Consider the following 19318-nt stretch of genomic DNA (forward strand, 5'->3'; position numbering starts at 1 on the left):
TAGTTGTAAATTTATGTCATTGAATTTTTTTAAGAGAGAGAGAGAGAGAGAGAGAGAGAGTGTGTGTGTGTGTGTGTGTGTGTGTATGAGAGAGAGAGAGAGAGAGAGAGAGAGAGAGAGAGGGAGAGAGAGAGAGAATTTTTTTAATGTTTATTCTCTAGTTTTCGGCGGACACATCTATGTTTGTATGTGGTGCTGAGGATCAAACCCGGGCTGCACGCATGCCAGGCGAGCGGGCCACCACTTGAGCCACATCCCCAGCCCATCATTGAATTTTTAATTAAAGCAGTGTTAACTGACATGCACAATTCTGAAAAATTCACCCATTGTCTCTTATAAACAAGTATATTTTGAAACATTACTGAATCAAACTCACTCAGTGATTTCCTCAGGAAATGAATTAGGGAGAGAGGAAGATATAATCTTATTTATTTATTTCTGCTTTCTAGTATTTAAAAAATAGCATTAGTTTTTTTATAAATATGTATACATATTTTCAAATATTTTTCAAATAAAACTTAATTTAAAAATTAACCCATAGAAGGGCTGGGGATGCAGCTTAGTGGTAAAACACTTGCCTATCCTGGCTAGGCCCTGGTTTCAATCCCTAATCCTGCAAAAAATAAAGATAAAATTGGGTGCAGCGGACACCTGTAATCACTCCTGTAATCCCAGCAACTTGGGAGGCTGAGGCAGGAAGATTACAAATTTGAAGATGGCCTCAACAATTCAATGAAACCATGTCTCAAAATCAAAAATAGAAAGGATTGAGGTAAACTCAGTGGTAAAGCATTTGTCTAGCATGCACAGGCTCTGGGTTTAATTCTCAGTACCACAAAAATAGATAAATAAATCTAAAGACATTTTGGTCCTTCCTTCTCCTCTCTTGGTAGAGAGTAATGTCAGCTGGCTTCACTGTTGCAACTCCTCCAACTGCTTTAGCAAAAGGCTGTCAAGTTATGATCTCTAAAATATAGTTCTGTGTCTCTCCTTTTCAAAATCTTCAGCCCAATGAGTACAAACTCAGGTAAGATTTCAACTCAACCTTCTTTCTAAATATTTTTTATTTTACCTTTTGCCTGGATATTTTTTTAAAAATTATATATATATAATTTTTCAGTGGATCTTTATTTTATTCATTTATTTATATGAGATGCTGAGAATTGAACCCAGTGCCTCACACATGCTAGGCAAGCACTCTACCACTGAGCTACAACCCCAGCCCTTGCTGGGGTCTTAAACCAGGAATTTTCAGTTTGGGGGCTTGGAGGGATTGTTTTGTTTCATTTTAATTTGTTTTAATTCATCCACGCAACACCCTATACTGGGGATTGAACCAGGGATGCTCTACCATTCAGCTATGTCCCTAGCCCTTTTTATTTTTTATTTTGAGACAGGGTCTTGCTGAGTTGCAGAGGCTGGACTCAAATTTGTGATTCTCCTGCCTCAGCCTCCTGAGTTGCTAGATTACAGGCATGTATTACCACACCTGGCTTTTTTAAGATGGAGTCCTGATAAATTGCCCAGGTTGGCCTGGATCTCCATCTTCCTGCTTCAGTCTCGGGAGTAGCTGGGATTCTAGAGCATGCTGTTGCTGTGCCTGGTAGACCAGGGTCACAGTGCCATGCTCCTTAATGGAAGGGGGCTGCCAAGGGCCTGTGGAGAGCACATGGTATGAGCCTTCAGCTAGTGCTTCCACAAGTGGCACTGATTCAAATCAATCTCACATATTCTGGGTAAGATTTCACTTGGGGAGAAAAAGTCTCTTTTGCTGAAAAACAAACATTTGAAAATAATTGTTTTAATCCAACAAAATAGCTCTTAGTCAAACATTCTCAAATCTGCTTGCTTCTTTTATTTACTTCAACAGATGTTTATTGAGCACTTGATGTATGCCAGGCACTGGGGATAAAACTGGACAACAGACTGTCCTTCCCTGCTGAGCTTACAGCTTAAAGGAGTGATAGTTGATATTTGAAGAAATTAAGAAAAAATGTTTTCTTCTTTCCCTTCACGAATCCTTTGAGGTTTACCTCAGGTGCCATGGGCTTTTTAGAAATACACTTTTAAAAAATTTCTTTTCGGGCTGGGGATGTGGCTCAAGCGGTAGCACGCTCGTCTGGCATGCCTGCGGCCCCAGGTTCGATCCTCAGCACCACATACCAGCAAAGATGTTGTGTTCGCCGAGAACTAAAAAATAAATAAATATATATTAAAAAAAATTCTCCCTCTCTTTAAAAAAAAAAAAAAATTTCTTTTCCTGTCCAGCACAGTGGTGTATGCCTGTGATCCCAGCAAGTCAGGAGGCTGAGGCAGGAGGATTGTAAGTTCAAAGCCAGCCCCAGCAACTTAGCGAGGCCCTAATCAACTTAGCAAGACCCTGTCTCTAACAAAATATAAAATATAAAAAAAGAGATGGGATGGGACTTGGTGGTTAAGTTTCCCAGGGTTCAATCCCTCAAACAAACAAACAAACAAACAAAAAAGATTTATTTTTCTACTTACTAGAAGTCCATTCTTCATGTAAATTTTTATGCATAGAGGATGTTTGTTGATGTCCATCATCCTTTCCCTCACCTTTTGGTAATAGTATCTGGAACATTCTTTAGGGATTAACCTCTTCCTCTCCTTCTCTCACACTCCCAGCTTACTGGGTTCCAACTAGGAGGTGCCGGAGAATTGAATCCAGGATTGCACAAGTGTTGTGAATTAGGATTGGCAGACTGAAACACAGAACACTCTTAGCTACAACAATTGGCTCAGGTTCAGTCAACCCTCTGGCTACAGTAATTGGTTTGGGATGGTTAAATGATTCCAAATGGCTCACTGTGAATCCCAAATATGTACCCGAGCCTTGTGAAACAGATGTCATCTTTTCAACTAAATTTAAGCCTGATGCAGACCCAAACTTTTTGGTAGCAATTTGGTTATCCTGTGGAGTATAAGGCCAACATGAAGGAAGTTGGAAGAACTAAGTGATGAAGAGAGACTGCATCCTTGTGACACCCAGTGCCTGGATGGAGCCACACCTAAAGCCCCTGAACAATTAAATTCCATAAGCCAGTAATTTTCCTTCTTTGCTAAGTAATTTTAAGTCTGACTTTCCAAAAGAATATTGAGTAATTTTCTATAGCACAGACTCCCTAAGAGCTAAAGACTGGTATGGCTCTGGTTCCAGCCCATCAGCCATGAAGGAGTCTTACCTTCTCTCAAGTTCTCCCCAGTAAGTTCCAAAGCCTCCAGGAGACACTTCATATGTGGTCTGAAAGTTAATACTCTGCCATTTCCTTCTGTCCCTTTTGGCATTCTGAGGGAAAGAAAGGAATCCTGTTTCTGCAGAAGGAACCCTGTCTCAGCACCCAGCAAAGCTACATGGTCAATATTGAGGTCATGGAAGTCGTCATGCTCTCAAACAACATTAAGTTTGGAATCAGTATGCTGAGGCTAGTAGGGCACATCCAGGGGCATAAAGGTGTTGCACTTGTTCCTTCATCTTCATAGCTCTACTTCTGGGTTACTTGCCTTGTGCCAGGCATTATGCTGGGCATTTTACACTCGTTCTCATATATAATCCTCACAGCAACTTGCCATAGTAGGGATAATTATATATCCCAATTGAATAGATGAGAAAACTTAACTTCAGAAAGTTCAATGATTGGACCAAGTATCCCTGGCTAGTTAGTGAAGAAACTGGAGTTCTAAGGCATATATAAGCACCCCTTTGTGAATGGTGGCCCCTGGGAATGGACGGATAGCTGTGGAGGGGAGCCTAAGGGTTGAGGAAGACAAGGGATATTTGGGACTGTGGAAAGTTGAAATGGCTGCTTGGGGTGAGATTGGGCGGACCCCGCCCTGGCTTCAGAGGAGTGTGCAGTGTGCACACGGAGTGTTCAACAAGACGAACCATGTGACCACGGGATTTTCCGCGCTTAAAGGTTCGGGCTTGACAGGTGGGAGCGGATGGGGGCGGGGCTTCTTTGGGTCCTCCCATTGCCAGGTGAGGCGCCTGAGACCCGGGCCGGAAGGGAGGATGCGCCCACGCGGTGCTCGTGAAGTGTAGGGTGTCCTTGTTTGTGGGGTTGTCTGGCCAGGCTCGCCTGGCACCCGTACTGGCCCGACGGGCCAAGCCTTTGGCGGGGGTGGGAGAGTAGGGTGCCGCGCCCAGCCCGGCCCAGGTGTCGTCTCCGGGGCGGGGTTTGGGAACCAGGCAGCTGGAGATTCCCGGTCTGACCGGCGCGCGGGCATCGAGGGACAGAAGCAGACGAGAGCGGGAGAGCGCAGGGAGCACCCTGGGCAGGCAAAGGCGCGGAGCTACCAGCATGTTTACCCGAAATCACCGGAGCCGGGTCACAGTGGCCAGGGGCTCCGCCCTGGAGATGGAGTTCAAACGCGGCCGCTTCCGACTTAGCCTCTTCAGCGACCAGCCCGAGGTGAGAGACAGAGTCCCTTCCTTGCCCTTCCCGGGCACCAGCACGCAGCCCTGGGCGCCTCTGCCTCCCGCCCTCGCCCGTGCATGCGGAGGGGCGGAGACGCCGCGGTCCGGGTCCAAGCTGGCGGGAACTGCGGACTTACAAAGTAAGATGCGGACCATCTGCGCAGTGATGGGTCGGATCCATACTGCCCTACTCATTCCCTGGCCTGGTTTGGGACAATCTGCCTTTGCCTGGAAAAACTTCGATTGACCTCAGTTAGAAGGACCCCAGGCTCGATTCCCAAGATGTGCCTGGCATCTCTGGGCCAAGGGCGGTGGGCAGCCAGGTGGACCCCAAACTCTCGTTCTTTTGGCTGTCGGTGTTCCCCCGATCGCCAGCCCTATCCCAAACCCCGTCTCAACCCTCTGGGCCAGCCTCTGTCATCAGTTCAGGTCTGCGGCTTAGCTGGAGTCCTCCCCAAACGGCTCCTATGTGGCCCTGCTAGAGAGCTTGTGGGGAGGTGTCTTTTTTAACTCTTTGGGATTATTTGCCACACCCAACTTTCCGCCTTCTTTCCTGGGGCCTAAGAGTAGATCTGCCTCTAGGTTGAGAGTGTCTACCTACCCCAGGGCCACTGGTCTAAACATTGCGGGCTTCTGCGTGCCACCTGCAATTGCCCCAAAGAACCTGGGGAGGGGCTGGAGGAGTGAGGCTGAGCCAGGACTGAGAGGGCGCGCAGCCAACTCCAAGACACTTTTGTCCTCAAGGTCAACCTCACTCACCCAAGGAGAGACCAGTTCCAAGCTGTCTTTCCCTCCCGGGCCTGGAAAGGGTTAAGTGAGGTGGGCCTTCCTCCGGGCCCCCTCTCCCTCCCGACTGGGATTCCAGGCCTGGCTTCTGCCCTTTCCGTCCAGGCTGCCCAGAACAAAGGCCCTTTCACACCGGTGTCCCGGTGTCCCAGGCCTTCTCGGAGTCAGAAGCTAGTGGGATGGGGGAGAGGGCTTTTGTCGCCCCCCCCCCCTCCGCCCCAGCAGCAACTCTGCTTAAGGAACCCGCGTGGAGCCAGCGTGGGGGAGTAAGGGGCGAGGCCGGGGACCAGGAGGAGGGGCCTGTGAGCCGGCCGCCCCTGGGTTCGCCCGGCCTTCAGGGGCCAGCGCCGAGCAGCCGGGGCGGAGCCACAGGGCCAGGCTGGCCGCCCAGGAGAGTGTGACTCCGTGGGCCAGGGGTGGAGGGGGGGGGGACAGCACTGCAGCTGGCTGGGACTCGGGGCTGGTTTCCTGTCTGGAAGGGAAGGGGCCCGCAGAGGGGAGCGGGGGCAGCAGCAGACAGGCACACCCCTGCTTTTCTCCCTTTCTTTCCTCCCTTCTGCTGGAAAAGCGAGGTAATTGTGAGCCCAGGGTGGGGCGGGCTGGATGGGGGCCCGAGTTGGAAAGGGTGGCCCTGGGATCTGGGCCGCATTACCGACTCACCGCTTTGTCCCAGTCCCTTGGTTCATCTCCCCTCAAGTACCCACTTTGCTTGCTGTTTCTCCTAACTTTGTCAAACTAAGTCAGAAGCCCTCTGTGAGAGCTCCAACCTCCTGACAAACCCTAGGACTCTGTGGAACCTGCAGGAGGCGTCCCCTCCCTACCCCCCTTCCAGCTGTGCCTGCCCCTCATTGCCCTCTCCACACATAGATTCTCTGTCCACCAGGCCAGGGATGTGGGCGGGGGCTGGGGAGGGGCCATAATGGGAATGAAAGGGCCTTTTTCTTCCACAGCTGGGTGAACAGCTGCCACCAAAGCAAGACTGGACACTCTGTGCCCAGAGCCCACTCTGCAGCTGGCTTCCACTCCCAGGACCCTGCTAATCCTCACCTCACTTTCCTTTCCTCCCCTTCCTGGCTCCCACCAGGGTTTTGAAACAGGAGTAGGTGAGGAAAATTTGTCACTGCAGCCAGAGGGGGTCTAACAGTGCAGAAGGACAGGGGAAGCTTCTGCCCTCTGTCCAAGAGCTGGCCACCTTTCTCAAGACCAGGGAGCAGTGGGAGGACTGTGGGACTGGTGCCTACCTGCCCCACCCCCCACCGAGGGGCTGACAAGGGAAAGGCTCAGGGGGGCACAGAGATGCAGGACAGATTGCACATCCTGGAGGACCTGAATATGCTCTACATTCGGCAGATGGCACTCAGCCTGGAGGTAATGCCCCTACTCCTGAAGAACATATTTCCTCTGTTTGCATCCCAGACCCTCTGGGGTCTTGCTCATTCCTGCTGGGGCTGAGTGGGGGAGGGCATGGCCTGCTTTTTAAGTGGGGAGAGGGACAAGTGATTCTTTTTGCCTTTTGTTGGGTGCAGTGTGTGGGCCCAGACCCACTTCTGCTGACAGAACATCCTGTTGATAGTGGGGGTCTTCACACCTATTTTTGGAAGCTCTGTGGATTGGTGTAGGTGGCAGTTATGGGGGGCAAGGCCTTTCATGTATGGAATGGGGAGGGTTCAACTGAGAGCGGTTTGCAGAAAAGATGTAGCTCAGTTGAGAAGAAAATAGAGATATTGGGCCAGGATAAAGATTCTGCTGGCCCTGGAGATGGTAGAGAGATATTTATTCATTCTTTTTTAAAAATATTTTATTTTTTAGTTTTAGATGGACCAATATCTTTAATTTATTTTTATGTGGTGCTGAGGATCCAACCCAGGGCCCCGCATGTGCTAGGCGAGTGCTCCACCACTGAGCCACAACCCCAGTCCTATTTATTCATTCTTAAACACATTTATTAAACATATACAGTATGTCAAGCTCCTTTCTAGACCAAGGACAAACAAGACAGGAAAGGTCCATTCTAGTGGAAGAACAGATAATAATCATGCAAACACACAGATAATATCATAGTGACAATATGCTGAAGACAAGGGAGCGCAATCAAAATCAGATGGGGGAGGTAGCATTAAGTGTGGAGGTGTGGGAGGATTTGAAGAGGTGAAGATTGGAGGAAGGTTTTTCCAGAGGGTATAGCAAGGGCAAAGGCTCTTAGACAAGGATGAGGGTAATAAGTTTGTAGGAAAGAAAGCAATTCATTGTGGCTGGAATATAGTAGTTGAAGTGAAGCTAATGGGAAAGAGCTAGATCATTCAAGACTTGAGGGCTATGACAAGGCACTTAGATTGTACTCTTGGTATGATGTTGGTCTATGGAAGGATTTAAAGCAGAGGAACAACTCATCTCACCATCCCCCATACTGGGAAGTGAACCCAAGAGTGCTCTATTTTTTTATTTTGAGACAGGGTCTTGCTAAGTTGCCCAAACTGGCCTCGAACTTGGGATACTCCTGCCTCAGCCTAACCCTAACCTCAGTTGCTGGGATTAATTGCAGGCATGCACCACCATAGCCAGCCTCATCTGCTGTGAATCGCTGTTGTAGATAATAAACTGGGTGGTGGTGGGTGGGGGGAGGTCTGGTGAGGAGGGTTGAAAAGAGAGGTGGCAAAAGACTACCAAGTGGATGTTCACATTGCTGTCAGAGGGGGATGAGCCTGCTGGTGTAGATTAATGTGCTCATGGTAGAAAAAGGAGGAAGGAGGTGGTAGATCTAACAGAGCTTGCTGATGATTGTATAAGAGGAGTAAGACAGAATGCCAAGAATGATTCCCAGGTGTGTGGCTAAGCAACTGGGTATGGTGGCCTTTCTCTGAGATAGGGCAGGTGGAGAAAGTTGTGGAAGTGACTGCCTGGACCAGGCAAGGAGTTGCTGCTGAGGAAGATTAGAGGCAGGAGTATAGAGTCTCCATCAAGAATGTCAACTTATTGCATGTACGCTGCTAGTCAGCCTGCGTCCATACTCCCTGGATCACAGTGGACATTTCTAGTCAATCATGGCACTCTTTACTAATGATTCTAGTCGTGACTGCAGAATCTTCTTTAGTACAGACTTGGCATAAATTGTGCAGACTGTCTTTCACACGTGCCAGCCAGAGGCAGAATTCCTGGTCTGGTTTCAGCTGATCAGGAGGAGACACTTTAATTTGTTTGCCTGGAGAGAGTCACCTTTCTTTGTTTTGAGGAAAGGTGCCAAATGAACCCTTTGGGATTCTAACATTACCTAATTGGTCCTGTGTTGGCAAGTGAGATAAAATCTTTTTGTCAGCTGGGTGTAGTAACACACACCTGAAATCTCAGCAACCAGGGAGGCTGATGCAGGAGGATCACAAGTTTGAGACCAGCCTCTGCAACTGAGTGAGACCCTATCTCAAAATCAAAATAAAAAAGACTGGGGATGTAGCTCTGTGGTAAAGTGCCCCTGGATCATTCCCTAGTACCAAAAATAAGAATTTAAAAAATTAAATAAAAATAAAAAGGGCTTGGTGGTAGAGCCCCTGAGTACAATATCCAGTTCTGATAAAAAATAAAAGCTTTTTGCCATTCTTAGTCCTCTGCATTGTTCATACTACAACATATAGATGGATATTTCAATCTTAATTTTGGTTAATTAACATAAAATAAAATATTTAGTTTCTCAGTTGTTCTAGCCACATTTCAAGTGCTAGATGGCTATTGAACATTTCCAGCATCACAAGTTTTATTGAACAGAGTTGTCATGCACCCCTTCCCACAACCTTGTCATTTTTCTCTTTGGGAGACATGGGACACAGGAAGGGCTTAATTTTCACTTTGGTCAACTCTCCTTGAGCCATAAACTGAGCTTGCTATTTTCTTTCTCCACCAAGTTAAGTGGGTTCCCAAAAGACAGAAACAACACCCATTGATATTTCAGGGAATGGCAAGAAAGATAGTCCTGGAAGACTAAGTCCAAGAAGGCTTTCTGGAGGAGGTGGCTTAAGCTGCAAGTAAAGGAGAGGTGAGCATGAGAGAAAGCTTATTTTTAAATATATTCTAGGCTGAGCTAGCAGTTAGACTTTCCCATTTAATCCTCAAATAATTGTGGAGGAGGTGGAACACTCTCCCCAGTCTATGAACACAGACCCATTCCTATAATCCTAGTGACATGGAAAGCTGAGGCAGGAGGATCATGAGTTCAAAGCCAGCCTCAGGAAAAGCCAGGTGCTAAGCAACTCAGTGAGACCCTGTCTTTAAATAAATTACAAAATAGGGTTGGGGATATGGCTCAGGGGTCAAATGCCTCTGAGTTCAATCCCTGGTGCCCCAAAAAATAAAAGTTAAAAATAAAAGGGGTTGTAGGGGTAGCTCAGTGGTACATTTCCCCTGAGTTCAATCCCTGGTACAGCAAATAAATAATAAAAAATAATAATGGAGATTCCAGATATTAAATGCTCACAGCTTGTCAAGTCCCTCAACCAGTATTTGAACTGGAGGCCCTGGTGGGGATTTTGAAAGGAACAAAAGGTGGTGAGAAGCAGAGCAGGAAGTCAGGGGCAGAAGACAGCTGGAGGGGTGGGAAGGGATGTTCACAGAAGGCCTAATGTGTACTGGGGCTTCTGCTGGTGACTCATCCTCCTTCAGCCCCCTGGGAGCTGACCCAGGTCCATACTGACACTCAACCCTGGGCTCTTTCCCAGGAGAGTGTGGGGAAAATACTGCCTACTTGGGGACAGAGTGTGTGTGGGTGGGGATGGAGCACAGTATAAGGATGCTCTACCCAAAAACCTGGCATGGGGAGATGGGGGCACAGTACAAGGATGCTCTACCCAAAAAACCTGGGAGCCAGTTTTCAAAGGCACTCTTGGCTGCAGCCCTGGGAGAGTGATTTGGGGCTGGAGGGTGGTTGGACATATAGGGGAGATGTCTAGGTCCCCAGCACTGTTTATCCATGCAGGGCCTAGGGAACTCTCTAGGACCCAGTTTCCCCACTTTATATTAAACACCCGCTACACTTCCCCCAGGAAAAGGCTACACAACCCTGGGAGGGGCCTCCCAAAGGGCCTAGAGGCCTTTCTGGAGCAATAAGGGTAACCTTGAGGTTCCGTTGCAGCAGGGTGTCCGAGGTTGCAATGCCCAGACCTAGACCCGCCAGGTTCCTGGAAGGATGGCCTGTGCCTGGCGCCCCACAGCGGCTCTCGCGGCAATTGGGAGCTGATGTCACCGGCGCCCCAAGCGCAGCAGGCAAGAGCTCAGCTGCGCCGGAGCCCGGGCCCCACGGATTCCTTGCATCCCTCCGCCCTGCGGGCTCCCAGAGCTGGTGCTGCTCCCTGACCCCGCGGCCCACGCTGCACATGCAATGGACAGGGCTAGGGAAGGATCCGTGAGTGCCGGGACTAGCCAGGAGAGGGCTGGACAACATCACTGCGTCCCCCTCCCCCTCTGCTTTTACCCATTTGGGGAATTTGTGACTGAAGCTGGGTGGAGTGGGGTAGGGGATGGCAAGCAGTGACACTTAGCAGAGATAGGACCCTGGTGAAGACGGATACAGCTAGGCTAGGAAGTGTTATGTAGTCTGGGAGGGCTTTGGAACTGGGTCAGCCTATTTTGGAAAGGAAACAAATAGATGGTGCTAGGGTGAAGTGATGAAAGTCTGGCCTAGTACAGTGGTTCAGAAAATATAAAGGAGGAATTTGCAGGCAGAGTGGACAAGGCATTTGCAAGAAGGAATTTAGGGGGGTCTTGGATGCTTGAAGACTGGAACCAGAAGCAAGGGCACAAGGTGCAGAAGAGAGCTGGTATGAGGGAGAAGACAGGTTTGGGGAAGGCACATCCATTCCCCTTTTCCAACCGGGTGCCTCCACTTGTGTATTGAAACCTTACATACTATGACCGGGTTAGTCTTCTATCTCCTCTCTGGAGCCTTTCTGATTACCTTAAGCCAGAAGCAAATGAAGTCTGTTTCCTTGTGTTATGTTATGACATGGCATTTATGGAACAGCCATTTAATGTCTGAATCTCTCATCTCTCAACTGGGTTTTATGTGTTGAGCCTTGGTCAGCACAGGGAGGCCCCAGTATTCATTGGGTGAATACCACTGCTGCCAAAGTAGCATCACTGTTAAAACAAGCATCCTTGCCATCTACATGTACTGTGTGCTGGGCATTGTGCTAAGTGCTTTATGTCCTTTCCCACTGAATCCTCAACCCTAGGATGTAGGAACTATTTTAATCCTCATTTTACCATGGTTTAGAGAGGCTGAATAAATTGTCTAGTGCCTATTAAGTACCAGAAGCACTACTTTTGGAGGGAATGTTCCTGGAAATCCTGGTTCCTCTCCCAGCACCTCCCCTCTGGCCCTTAGGCACAGCCCTTCACTCCTGGAACACCCATACCCCCATTCCCATTCCTTGCTGCTGACCTTACCTCCCAAGCTCAGGGCCAGATGGTGTTGGGTGCTCTAATTTGACATGTGTATGGGGTTCTCTGCAGCATGGGTGGAATGCCTCTTCCCTAATGATGCCATGTCTCTTTCCATTCCTGGCTAATATTTTATGTTTAAATATGCATATCAATGTATATATAAATATGTATATATACCATGCACAAATGGTAGTATAATATTGTCCTGGTTTCTCTTCTCACAATATATTTTCTGGAGATTATTTTGTATCTGTACACATATGTCTACTTATTCTTTAATGTCTGCAATATCACATGGTATAGATGTGCCATAACTTATCAAACCAATGCTGTATTGAAGGGCCTCCAATTTTGACATTTGAAACAATGCTGAAGCTGGCATGATAGCTCACACCGACAATCCCATGATTCAGGAGACTGAGGCAGGAGTACTACAAGTTTGAAGCCAGCCTCAGCAACTTAGCAAGACTGTTTTTTTTTTTTTTTTTAAAGACAGGGGGATTGGGGTAAAGTGCCACAATCAACCAATTAAATAAATAAAACAATGCTAAATGAATATTTTTTGTACATATGGCTTGCCTAGTATTATATGTGTAACTGTATCTGTAGGGTAAAGGAATAGATGTTGGTTAGATCAAAAGATGCATGGATTGGTAGATTTCATAGATTTTTCCAAATTGCATTCAAAAGAAGCAGAAGGGATCTATACTCCCACCCATCAAAGCATGAGAACATCTGTTGTTTTGTTTTTGTGGTATGGGGATTGGACCCAGGGGCACTCTACTACTGAGTTATATCCCCAACCCTTTTTGTTTTTATTTTGAGACAGGGTCTTGCTAAGTTGCCTACACAAGCCTCAAACTTGAGATCATTCTCCTCAGCTTCCCAAGTTGTTAGGATTATGTGTATTCCACTGCACCCCAATCATCTGTATTTTTACAAAGCTTTTCTAGTTCTTCTTGGGCACCTGAGGCTAAGATCCATTGCTTGCTATTATATTCTTTAAAAAATTAGTTTCTTGATAGTTTTTCCTGGGCCACAGCTCTCTTGGGGACAAGGGGATGTTTCAGCCTGCTCCCTGACTGACATTTCCTTTTCACCTTTCCCCTGACCCTGACTAGGACACAGAGTTGCAGAGGAAGCTAGACCATGAGATCCGGATGAGGGAAGGGGCCTGCAAGCTACTGGCAGCCTGCTCCCAGCGAGAGCAGGCTCTGGAGGCCACCAAGAGCCTGCTGGTGTGTAACAGCCGCATCCTCAGCTACATGGGAGAACTGCAGCGGCGAAAGGAGGCCCAGGTGCTGGGGAAGACTGGCAGGCGGTGAGCAAGGGAGAGCTGAGGCCTCCCTGGGAGCAGGTGGCTATAAGGGTGGTGGTTTTTCAGCCTGTGCATGTATGTAGTATGGACAGCTCTGCAGATGACCTCCTCATGAAGGCCTGACAGGGGCCAAGAACACACCTTGGGATTTTACCACTGCCATGTATTGCCCAGAGTAGTAGGGCTAGAATCAGAAAGCTGATGTGTCTGGTGGAAGTGGACAATCTGAGGAATTGGGCAAGCAATGCAAAAGCACTAATGTGCTAAGCCCTGCCTGTGATCTGATAAGTCTGACTGGCTGGCTTCTGGAAAACTAATTTTCTTAAAGTCAGTTCACTAAGTAGCCAATTTGTTTAATGGCCAATTTACCACAAATTTGTTGTACCTGGGCTTCACCACTAGAGGCAGGAATTAGGAAAGCAAATAAAAAAAAATCACTTAAATGAAAGCCTACCCATTTACATAAATTAGAATGTGCATTCTCAAAGGGCACAAACTACACTGATACTAGATGCTACTGATTTGACAGATATAAATGAAATGGCTCAGGTGATGCTATGGTTAGGGAAAATGTTTGGCAAGTTGATAATTTTTGAGATTTGGTCATTTTGGTATATTGGTCATTTGGAGAATTGGCTTCTGGCAAAGTGGCCTGCTTGCCTCACCTGGGAAGAGTGGGGAGATGGTCTCAGCCCCTCACTGGCATCATGCCTATCATAGCCATGAGGACACTCACAAAGGGAGGTTGCCATGAGCTCACCCATGAAGCCAACAGAAGGTATTAACTCACTCCACAGCTGCCCCTCACAGCTACAGGATGGGCAAGTAGGCCAGGGGACTCAGAGTGCCCTGCCTTCTGGGAGGAGGCTATCCAGGCTGCCCTGCCCAAGTCACCACATAGTCCAAAGTGTAATGTGAGGTACATCCAAGTCCCTGGCAGTTAATCACCATCAGTGTCACATCATTTAGCTGAATGAAGATCCTAAGTAAAAAATTATATTTAGTGCTATTATAAGTAAGTGTAGACAAATTGACGTCACTTTAGGAGAGAAACACACACTCACTGAATCCCAGTGATGATGGGGGAGGGGAGGATGCTGCATGTGTGAGGCCTTATAGTGGGGGATTGAGGAACTTGGGTCATTGGGAAGGAGCAGTGTATCTGGGAGGGGGATAAAGGGCCATCAAAGCTTGGGGAGGGGTGGTGGAGGTTTCTCTGGTGAATGGAACACAAATATTTCCTACTTGGTTTCTAATATTTCATCAAACACTGGTCAAATTAGATTTCAACTGATCTAGTGCCCTCTTACATCAAAAAAAATGATGAGATGCTGGAAAGGATCCCTATCGTTAGAAAAGCCTGCAAACTTCTCTTACCCAGGGTCTAATGGAGAAAAATCCCTGTAGGTACCAGTCTTCTCACAGTCCCATTGGTCCATGGCAGGAGTCTGGAGTCATGGTCCAAGAGGGTATTTGGAGGAGGAGGAATCCTTAGCTTGTACACTGCACGTATGAGTTAATATGGCTGAAATGGCCACAGTGTCCCCAAACCAAGTAAAACTCTGAGTGCAGTAAGTAACTGTCCTTCACAGTTCTCAGCTGGCCATATCAGCCTGGGCCCTGGGGACTAGGCCCCTGGGACCAGGATCTCCTAAAACCTTTGGGAATCAGAGAAAGGGGAAAGAGTGTATAAAGACCAGGCCAGGACATTGTGATCTACCAACAGGCCTTCTGACACCGGGCCACCCAGTGAGCGCTCCCCCTGCCGTGGCAGGGTCTGCATCTCTGGTAAGAAGTACAGCTGCCCCAGATGCTGGCACCCCTTGCCTGGCCATAGGATCACCGCCCCATCTCAACACCTATTCTTATCTCTCTGTCCCCTAGACCTCCGGATCCCACTCATGTGGAAGGACACAGAATATTTCAAGAACAAGGGTGGTGAGTTTTATACCCTGGACAAATTCTGGGGATAGTCCAGGAGATTAGAGGCTCCTGTGGGGCACTTTTCTTTTTTAACCAGTTTTGCCCTTTATCCCCAGATCTGCACCGCTGGGCTGTGTTCCTGCTGTTGCAGCTAGGGGAAGAAATTCAGGACACAGAGATGATCCTGGTGGATAGAACCCTCACGGACATCTCCTTTCAGAACAATGTACTCTTGTGAGTACCTCACTCCCATGGCTCCTTCCCTTCTCCACTCTGCTTTAATCTCTGACGTAGGGGAGGAGGCGGGAGATGGGCACCTGGCCTTCCCTGTGGAGCTGTCCTGTATGTGCTCTCTAGTCCCCACCTAGTTCTGTCTTCCCACAGAACACAATGCGACCACCCTCCTCTTCCTTCTGTAGCACTGAGGCAGGGCCAGACTTTGAACTTCGGCTAGAGCTGTATGGAGCCTGTCTGGAAGAAGAAGGGGCCCTGGCTGGTGCCCCCAAGAGACTTGCTACCAAACTTAGCAGCTCTCTGGGCCGTTCCTCAGGGAGGCGTATCCGGGCATCGATGGACAGTGCTGGGGGCTCCGGAAGCAGTCCCATCTTGCTCCCCACCCCAGCTGTGGGGTAAGGCCCCATACCCACTTTCCCCTGCTGCCCTCAGTTGCTGTGTCCAGCCCACGGGTCATCTTTGAACCTTAAGAATTCAGGACCTACCTTGCACTGCCACCAGGATGTGCAGATGGACATGAATAAGCAGTGGCCACACAGCTGGGAGGCATTCTGGTCTAAACCAGTCCACAAGGCCACAGGAAGCAGGGAGAGTTAGGTTCTGGGGTCTTGACTTTTTAGCAGCTGCAAAAACATCTTCTAGATGTGGATAAACAGCTCCTTGGTTGTAGCAAGGCAGCCTGGGCTTTGTGGTGTGACCTACACACACCTGGAAGTACCTTGTAGAATTTATGACTCTGAGGAGCCATAAATTAGGGCGAGTTTCTCAAATTCTAAGCCTAATGCTGTCTTATCTATTGATTGAAGAATGCCACCAACCTCACAGGCTGTCAAGCAAATACAATGGGATAACATACCTAAAGAGTAGGTCCTGCTACTTAGCAAGAGGTCAGTGAATGTTCATTCCTAACCCCTGGCAGGGAGGGAAGCTAGGATTCTATCGGGTAGCCAAACAACAGGACAGGACTGCTCAGTCCTGCTCCTGCTGTTGAGCACACGCTTTACTAAGCTGTTGCCCACTCCTCTCTCCTCCAGGGGTCCTCGTTACCACCTCTTGGCTCACACCACGCTCACCTTGGCAGCAGTGCAAGATGGGTTCCGCACACACGATCTCACCCTTGCCAGTCACGGTATGTGTGTGTGTTGGGGACACTGGCAAGAGGGGCTGTGGGATAGTCCCCTTCTCATTCCCACCTCACCCTGCACTTCCTCCTCCCTTAGAAGAGAACCCTGCTTGGCTGCCCCTTTATGGTAGCGTGTGTTGCCGCCTGGCAGCTCAGCCTCTCTGCATGACTCAGCCCACTGCAAGTGGTACCCTCAGGGTGCAGGTGAGAGGGCCCTGAGGAGTGGGAGGAAGCAGAAGAGACCTGGAGCACTTGGGAATAACAGGCCTACTGGCAAATGAAGATTTGGGTGAAGGAAGGGGATATGGCAAGATGAAGGGAGTAACAGACAGGAGGTGGGGCAAAGTGGGCTGGTTGTCAGTGGGGGACTGGGAAGAAGAGTGCTGGGGGTGTGACTCCCCCAGGAAACATTAAGTCCTTTATGCAGCAAGCAGGGGAGCTACGGAATGGGACACAAGTGCATGGTATCCTGAAAGGCACAAACCTCTTCTGTTACCGGCGACCTGAAGACGCAGACACTGGGGAAGAGCCACTATTTACTATTGTGATCAACAAGGTGATGGGTCCCTGGTGGTGAGGCCACTAGGTGCCTGGGCCCAGGCACCTCTCCTTCAGGCCCCAGGAGGGTAGCCACAGATCTCAGAAACAAGGGAGGTTGGCCTCTTGCTCCTAATAGCACCACATCCTGCTTCAGAGCCAGGGATGCTAAGGGGACCATTTTCTCCCCAACCACAGATAGCATCACTGGAAAAGCTGTCCTCTCCATTCACCATCCTCATCCCTATTAAGTCCCAGAGAGAGTTCCACTGCCAGTTTAGGGCTTTCGTTCTTTTCCCTCACACACCTGAGATTCTAATTAGTATCTACCACTTATTCCTTATCTCTCCCTACCTAGGTCCAATTGTTCTTTGCTGCTCTCTAACCCTTTTGTTGCCTTTCCTTTGTGTTTTTGCAGTGCTAGGGATAAAATCCAGAGTCTTGTGCATGCTGGGCAAAGTGCTCTACCATTAAGCTACATCCCCAACCCTCTGCCTACATTCTGAAAGTTTTGAGGGACCCTGGGCCTTAGCACTCTTGCCCACCTTGGTGCCTTTCCTGCTTTGCTCAGATTCTTTCCACCTTACTCTTCTTCCTTGACTCAGCACTGACCAGGTCATTCCTAGTCCTTTCTTACCATTCCTTCCCACTCTGGTCAGGAGGCAAATGAGGGTTCAGCAAAAATCCCACAAGCATTCCTTCTAGGCCACCTGGTGTCACTGCTGTGTTCTACAGCCACGGTGGAGGTGGAAGCAGCTCTCTTCTTTCTCCTGCAGGATACTCGAGTCAGGGCAGGAGAGCTGGACCAGGCCCCAGGACGGCCCTTCACCCTCAGCATCAGCAACCAGTATGGGGATGACGAGGTGACGCACACCCTTCAGACTGAGAGCCGGGAAGCCTTGCAGAGTTGGAAGGAGGCTCTGTGGCAGCTATTCTTTGACATGAGTAAGAGAGAAGGCAGCTGGGTTGAACCTTTGGGAGGGCCTGAGGTTTCTTATTTTTACCAGATGGAGTGGATGGAAGGGAATGTCGTGGAGAGAGGGCAACCTGGCCCTCTCTTCCACTCAGTGCTCTTCCTGCAGGCCAGTGGAAGCAGTGCTGTGATGAAATCATGAAAATTGAAACTCCTGCTCCCCGCAAGCCACCCCAAGCACTGGCCAAGCAGGGGTCCTTATACCATGAAATGGGTGAGTGAGAGGAAAGTCCTCCTGGGGAACCTGATGGGAAGTGGGGCTGGGGGCCTCAAGGAAGCCCAGATCATGGAGACAGAAAGAGTACACTTTGGGCTAAAGCAGATCTCTGGGGATCCATGTTCCACCCAGTCCCGCTGTACTTCTTTCTCCTCTCCAATTCTTCTTAGAACCACCTCCACCAAAGTTCAAAACAAAACCCCAAAGAACCAGATTCACTTCATGGATTTCTTTCCTAATTTCTTCTTTTCTGTTTCCCTTTTTGCATGCGGATTCCTGTCTCCTTCTCTGACCCCTCACCTGCCTGGCATTGTTTTTATTTTTCTCCTCTTTCTTGGTTCCTCCACGCACTTCTGCTATCCTGTCTTCCCACCACCATGCATCCTGTATCCTACAGTCTTATCGGAGCCTGTGGCCCCAGGGGGCCCAGGTGAGGGGCTGCTTCTACAGGACAATGCAATCTCGGCTGAGATCCAGGCTTTGCTTTCTTCCTATTACAGTGACAGGTGATGGTCAGGGTTGGGTAGATCTGGGGCCTGCGCTCTGACAAGTCCCCTCCCCTCAACCCCTTCCTGGTGCCACAGCTATTGAGCCGATAGATGACATCGCAGCAGTGACAGACATCCTGGCCCAGCGGGAGGGCACAAGGCTGGAGACACCCCCACCCTGGCTAGCAATGTTTACAGACCAGCCTGCCCTGCATAGCCCCTGCTCACCTGCTTCAGTGTCCCCAGCTTGGACACACCCCCTTCCCTGGGGGCGACCCCGAACCTTTTCCCTGGATGCTGTTCCCCCAGACCATTCCCCTGGGGCTTCTCGCTTGGTTGCCCCGCTCCCGCCACAGCGATCCCCACGATCTAGAGGCCTCTGCAGCAAAGGCCCACTCCGTACTTGGCTCCAGTCACCAGTGTGAGAGAAAGGTGCTGGCAACAGGACCTGGCCAGAATAAATAAAGACCCACATGCAGTTGGGCTCTGAGGACAGCACTGTGTGTAGCAAGTTGGCCAGCATGGCCTCCTCTTCCTCTACTGGATTGGGGGTAGGCGGGGGAGGGGGAACAGAAGCCCCTCTTAGGTGTGGTTGTCATGGTACTAAGGGGTTCGCTCCCAGCCCTGGCTGGGACCCCCTAAACCCTTCCTGGGAGAAAACTGGAACACCTTGCCCTACCTCCCTGCACTAATCAGCTTTGAGGATGGCCCTGAAGAGCCCTGGGAGGAATGCACTTCCACTGTCACTTCTACATCAACCATTAAAATTATTTAACAGCAGTCTTCACATGGTTTTTTCTTTTTTTTTTTTTTTTTGTTTGCTTGTTTTTGGTACTGGGGCCTGAACCCAGGTGCACT

At 49.1% G+C, this 19318-nt stretch overlaps 1 protein-coding gene and 1 long non-coding RNA gene across 13 annotated transcripts; one reads left to right on the forward strand and one right to left on the reverse strand.

Annotated features, from left to right (window-relative positions):
• Positions 1-1849: 1849 nt before the first annotated feature.
• LOC120885104 (uncharacterized) lies at positions 1850-3192 on the reverse strand. Its single transcript, XR_005727624.2, has 2 exons — positions 2506-3192; positions 1850-2190 (listed from the first exon to the last, which is right to left on the reverse strand). It is a non-coding gene; the product is annotated as an uncharacterized LOC120885104 (long non-coding RNA).
• An 800-nt stretch (positions 3193-3992) lies between these two features.
• On the forward strand, positions 3993-19240 carry Rtkn (rhotekin). 12 transcript variants are annotated; one of them, XM_040271578.2, is made up of 13 exons: positions 5657-5793; positions 6306-6589; positions 12769-12968; positions 14692-14753; positions 14850-14903; positions 15005-15122; positions 15308-15517; positions 16157-16251; positions 16343-16449; positions 16673-16801; positions 17559-17727; positions 17865-17969; positions 18557-19240. In XM_040271578.2, exons 2-13 carry the CDS (start codon positions 6518-6520, stop codon positions 18883-18885), a joined length of 1650 nt encoding a protein of 549 aa, XP_040127512.1. In that variant the 5' UTR covers positions 5657-5793; positions 6306-6517; the 3' UTR covers positions 18886-19240. The 12 variants fall into 12 exon arrangements, with proteins under 12 accessions (XP_077885090.1, XP_040127514.1, XP_005329423.1 ...); XM_040271577.2 differs by having other exon boundaries at positions 5661-5793; positions 6172-6589; XM_078028963.1 differs by lacking the exon at positions 5657-5793 and adding an exon at positions 9162-9245 and having other exon boundaries at positions 5802-6589.
• The last annotated feature ends 78 nt before the right edge of the window (positions 19241-19318 follow it).

Source organism: Ictidomys tridecemlineatus, chromosome 12 (assembly GCF_052094955.1).
Source record: "Ictidomys tridecemlineatus isolate mIctTri1 chromosome 12, mIctTri1.hap1, whole genome shotgun sequence".
Lineage (NCBI taxonomy): Eukaryota > Metazoa > Chordata > Mammalia > Rodentia > Sciuridae > Ictidomys > Ictidomys tridecemlineatus.

What these genes read in the sequence shown, in the direction of transcription:
- Rtkn (XM_005329366.3), top strand. Translation starts at nt 4,320, where the DNA reads ATGTTTACCCGAAATCACCGGAGCCGGGTCACAGTGGCCAGGGGCTCC. An exon ending in CTGGGGAAGACTGGCAGGCG is followed by an intron (nt 12,969 to 14,691) that starts GTGAGCAAGGGA and finishes ATCTACCAACAG; the next exon opens with GCCTTCTGACACCGGGCCAC. An exon ending in TTTCAGAACAATGTACTCTT is followed by an intron (nt 15,123 to 15,307) that starts GTGAGTACCTCA and finishes TTCCTTCTGTAG; the next exon opens with CACTGAGGCAGGGCCAGACT.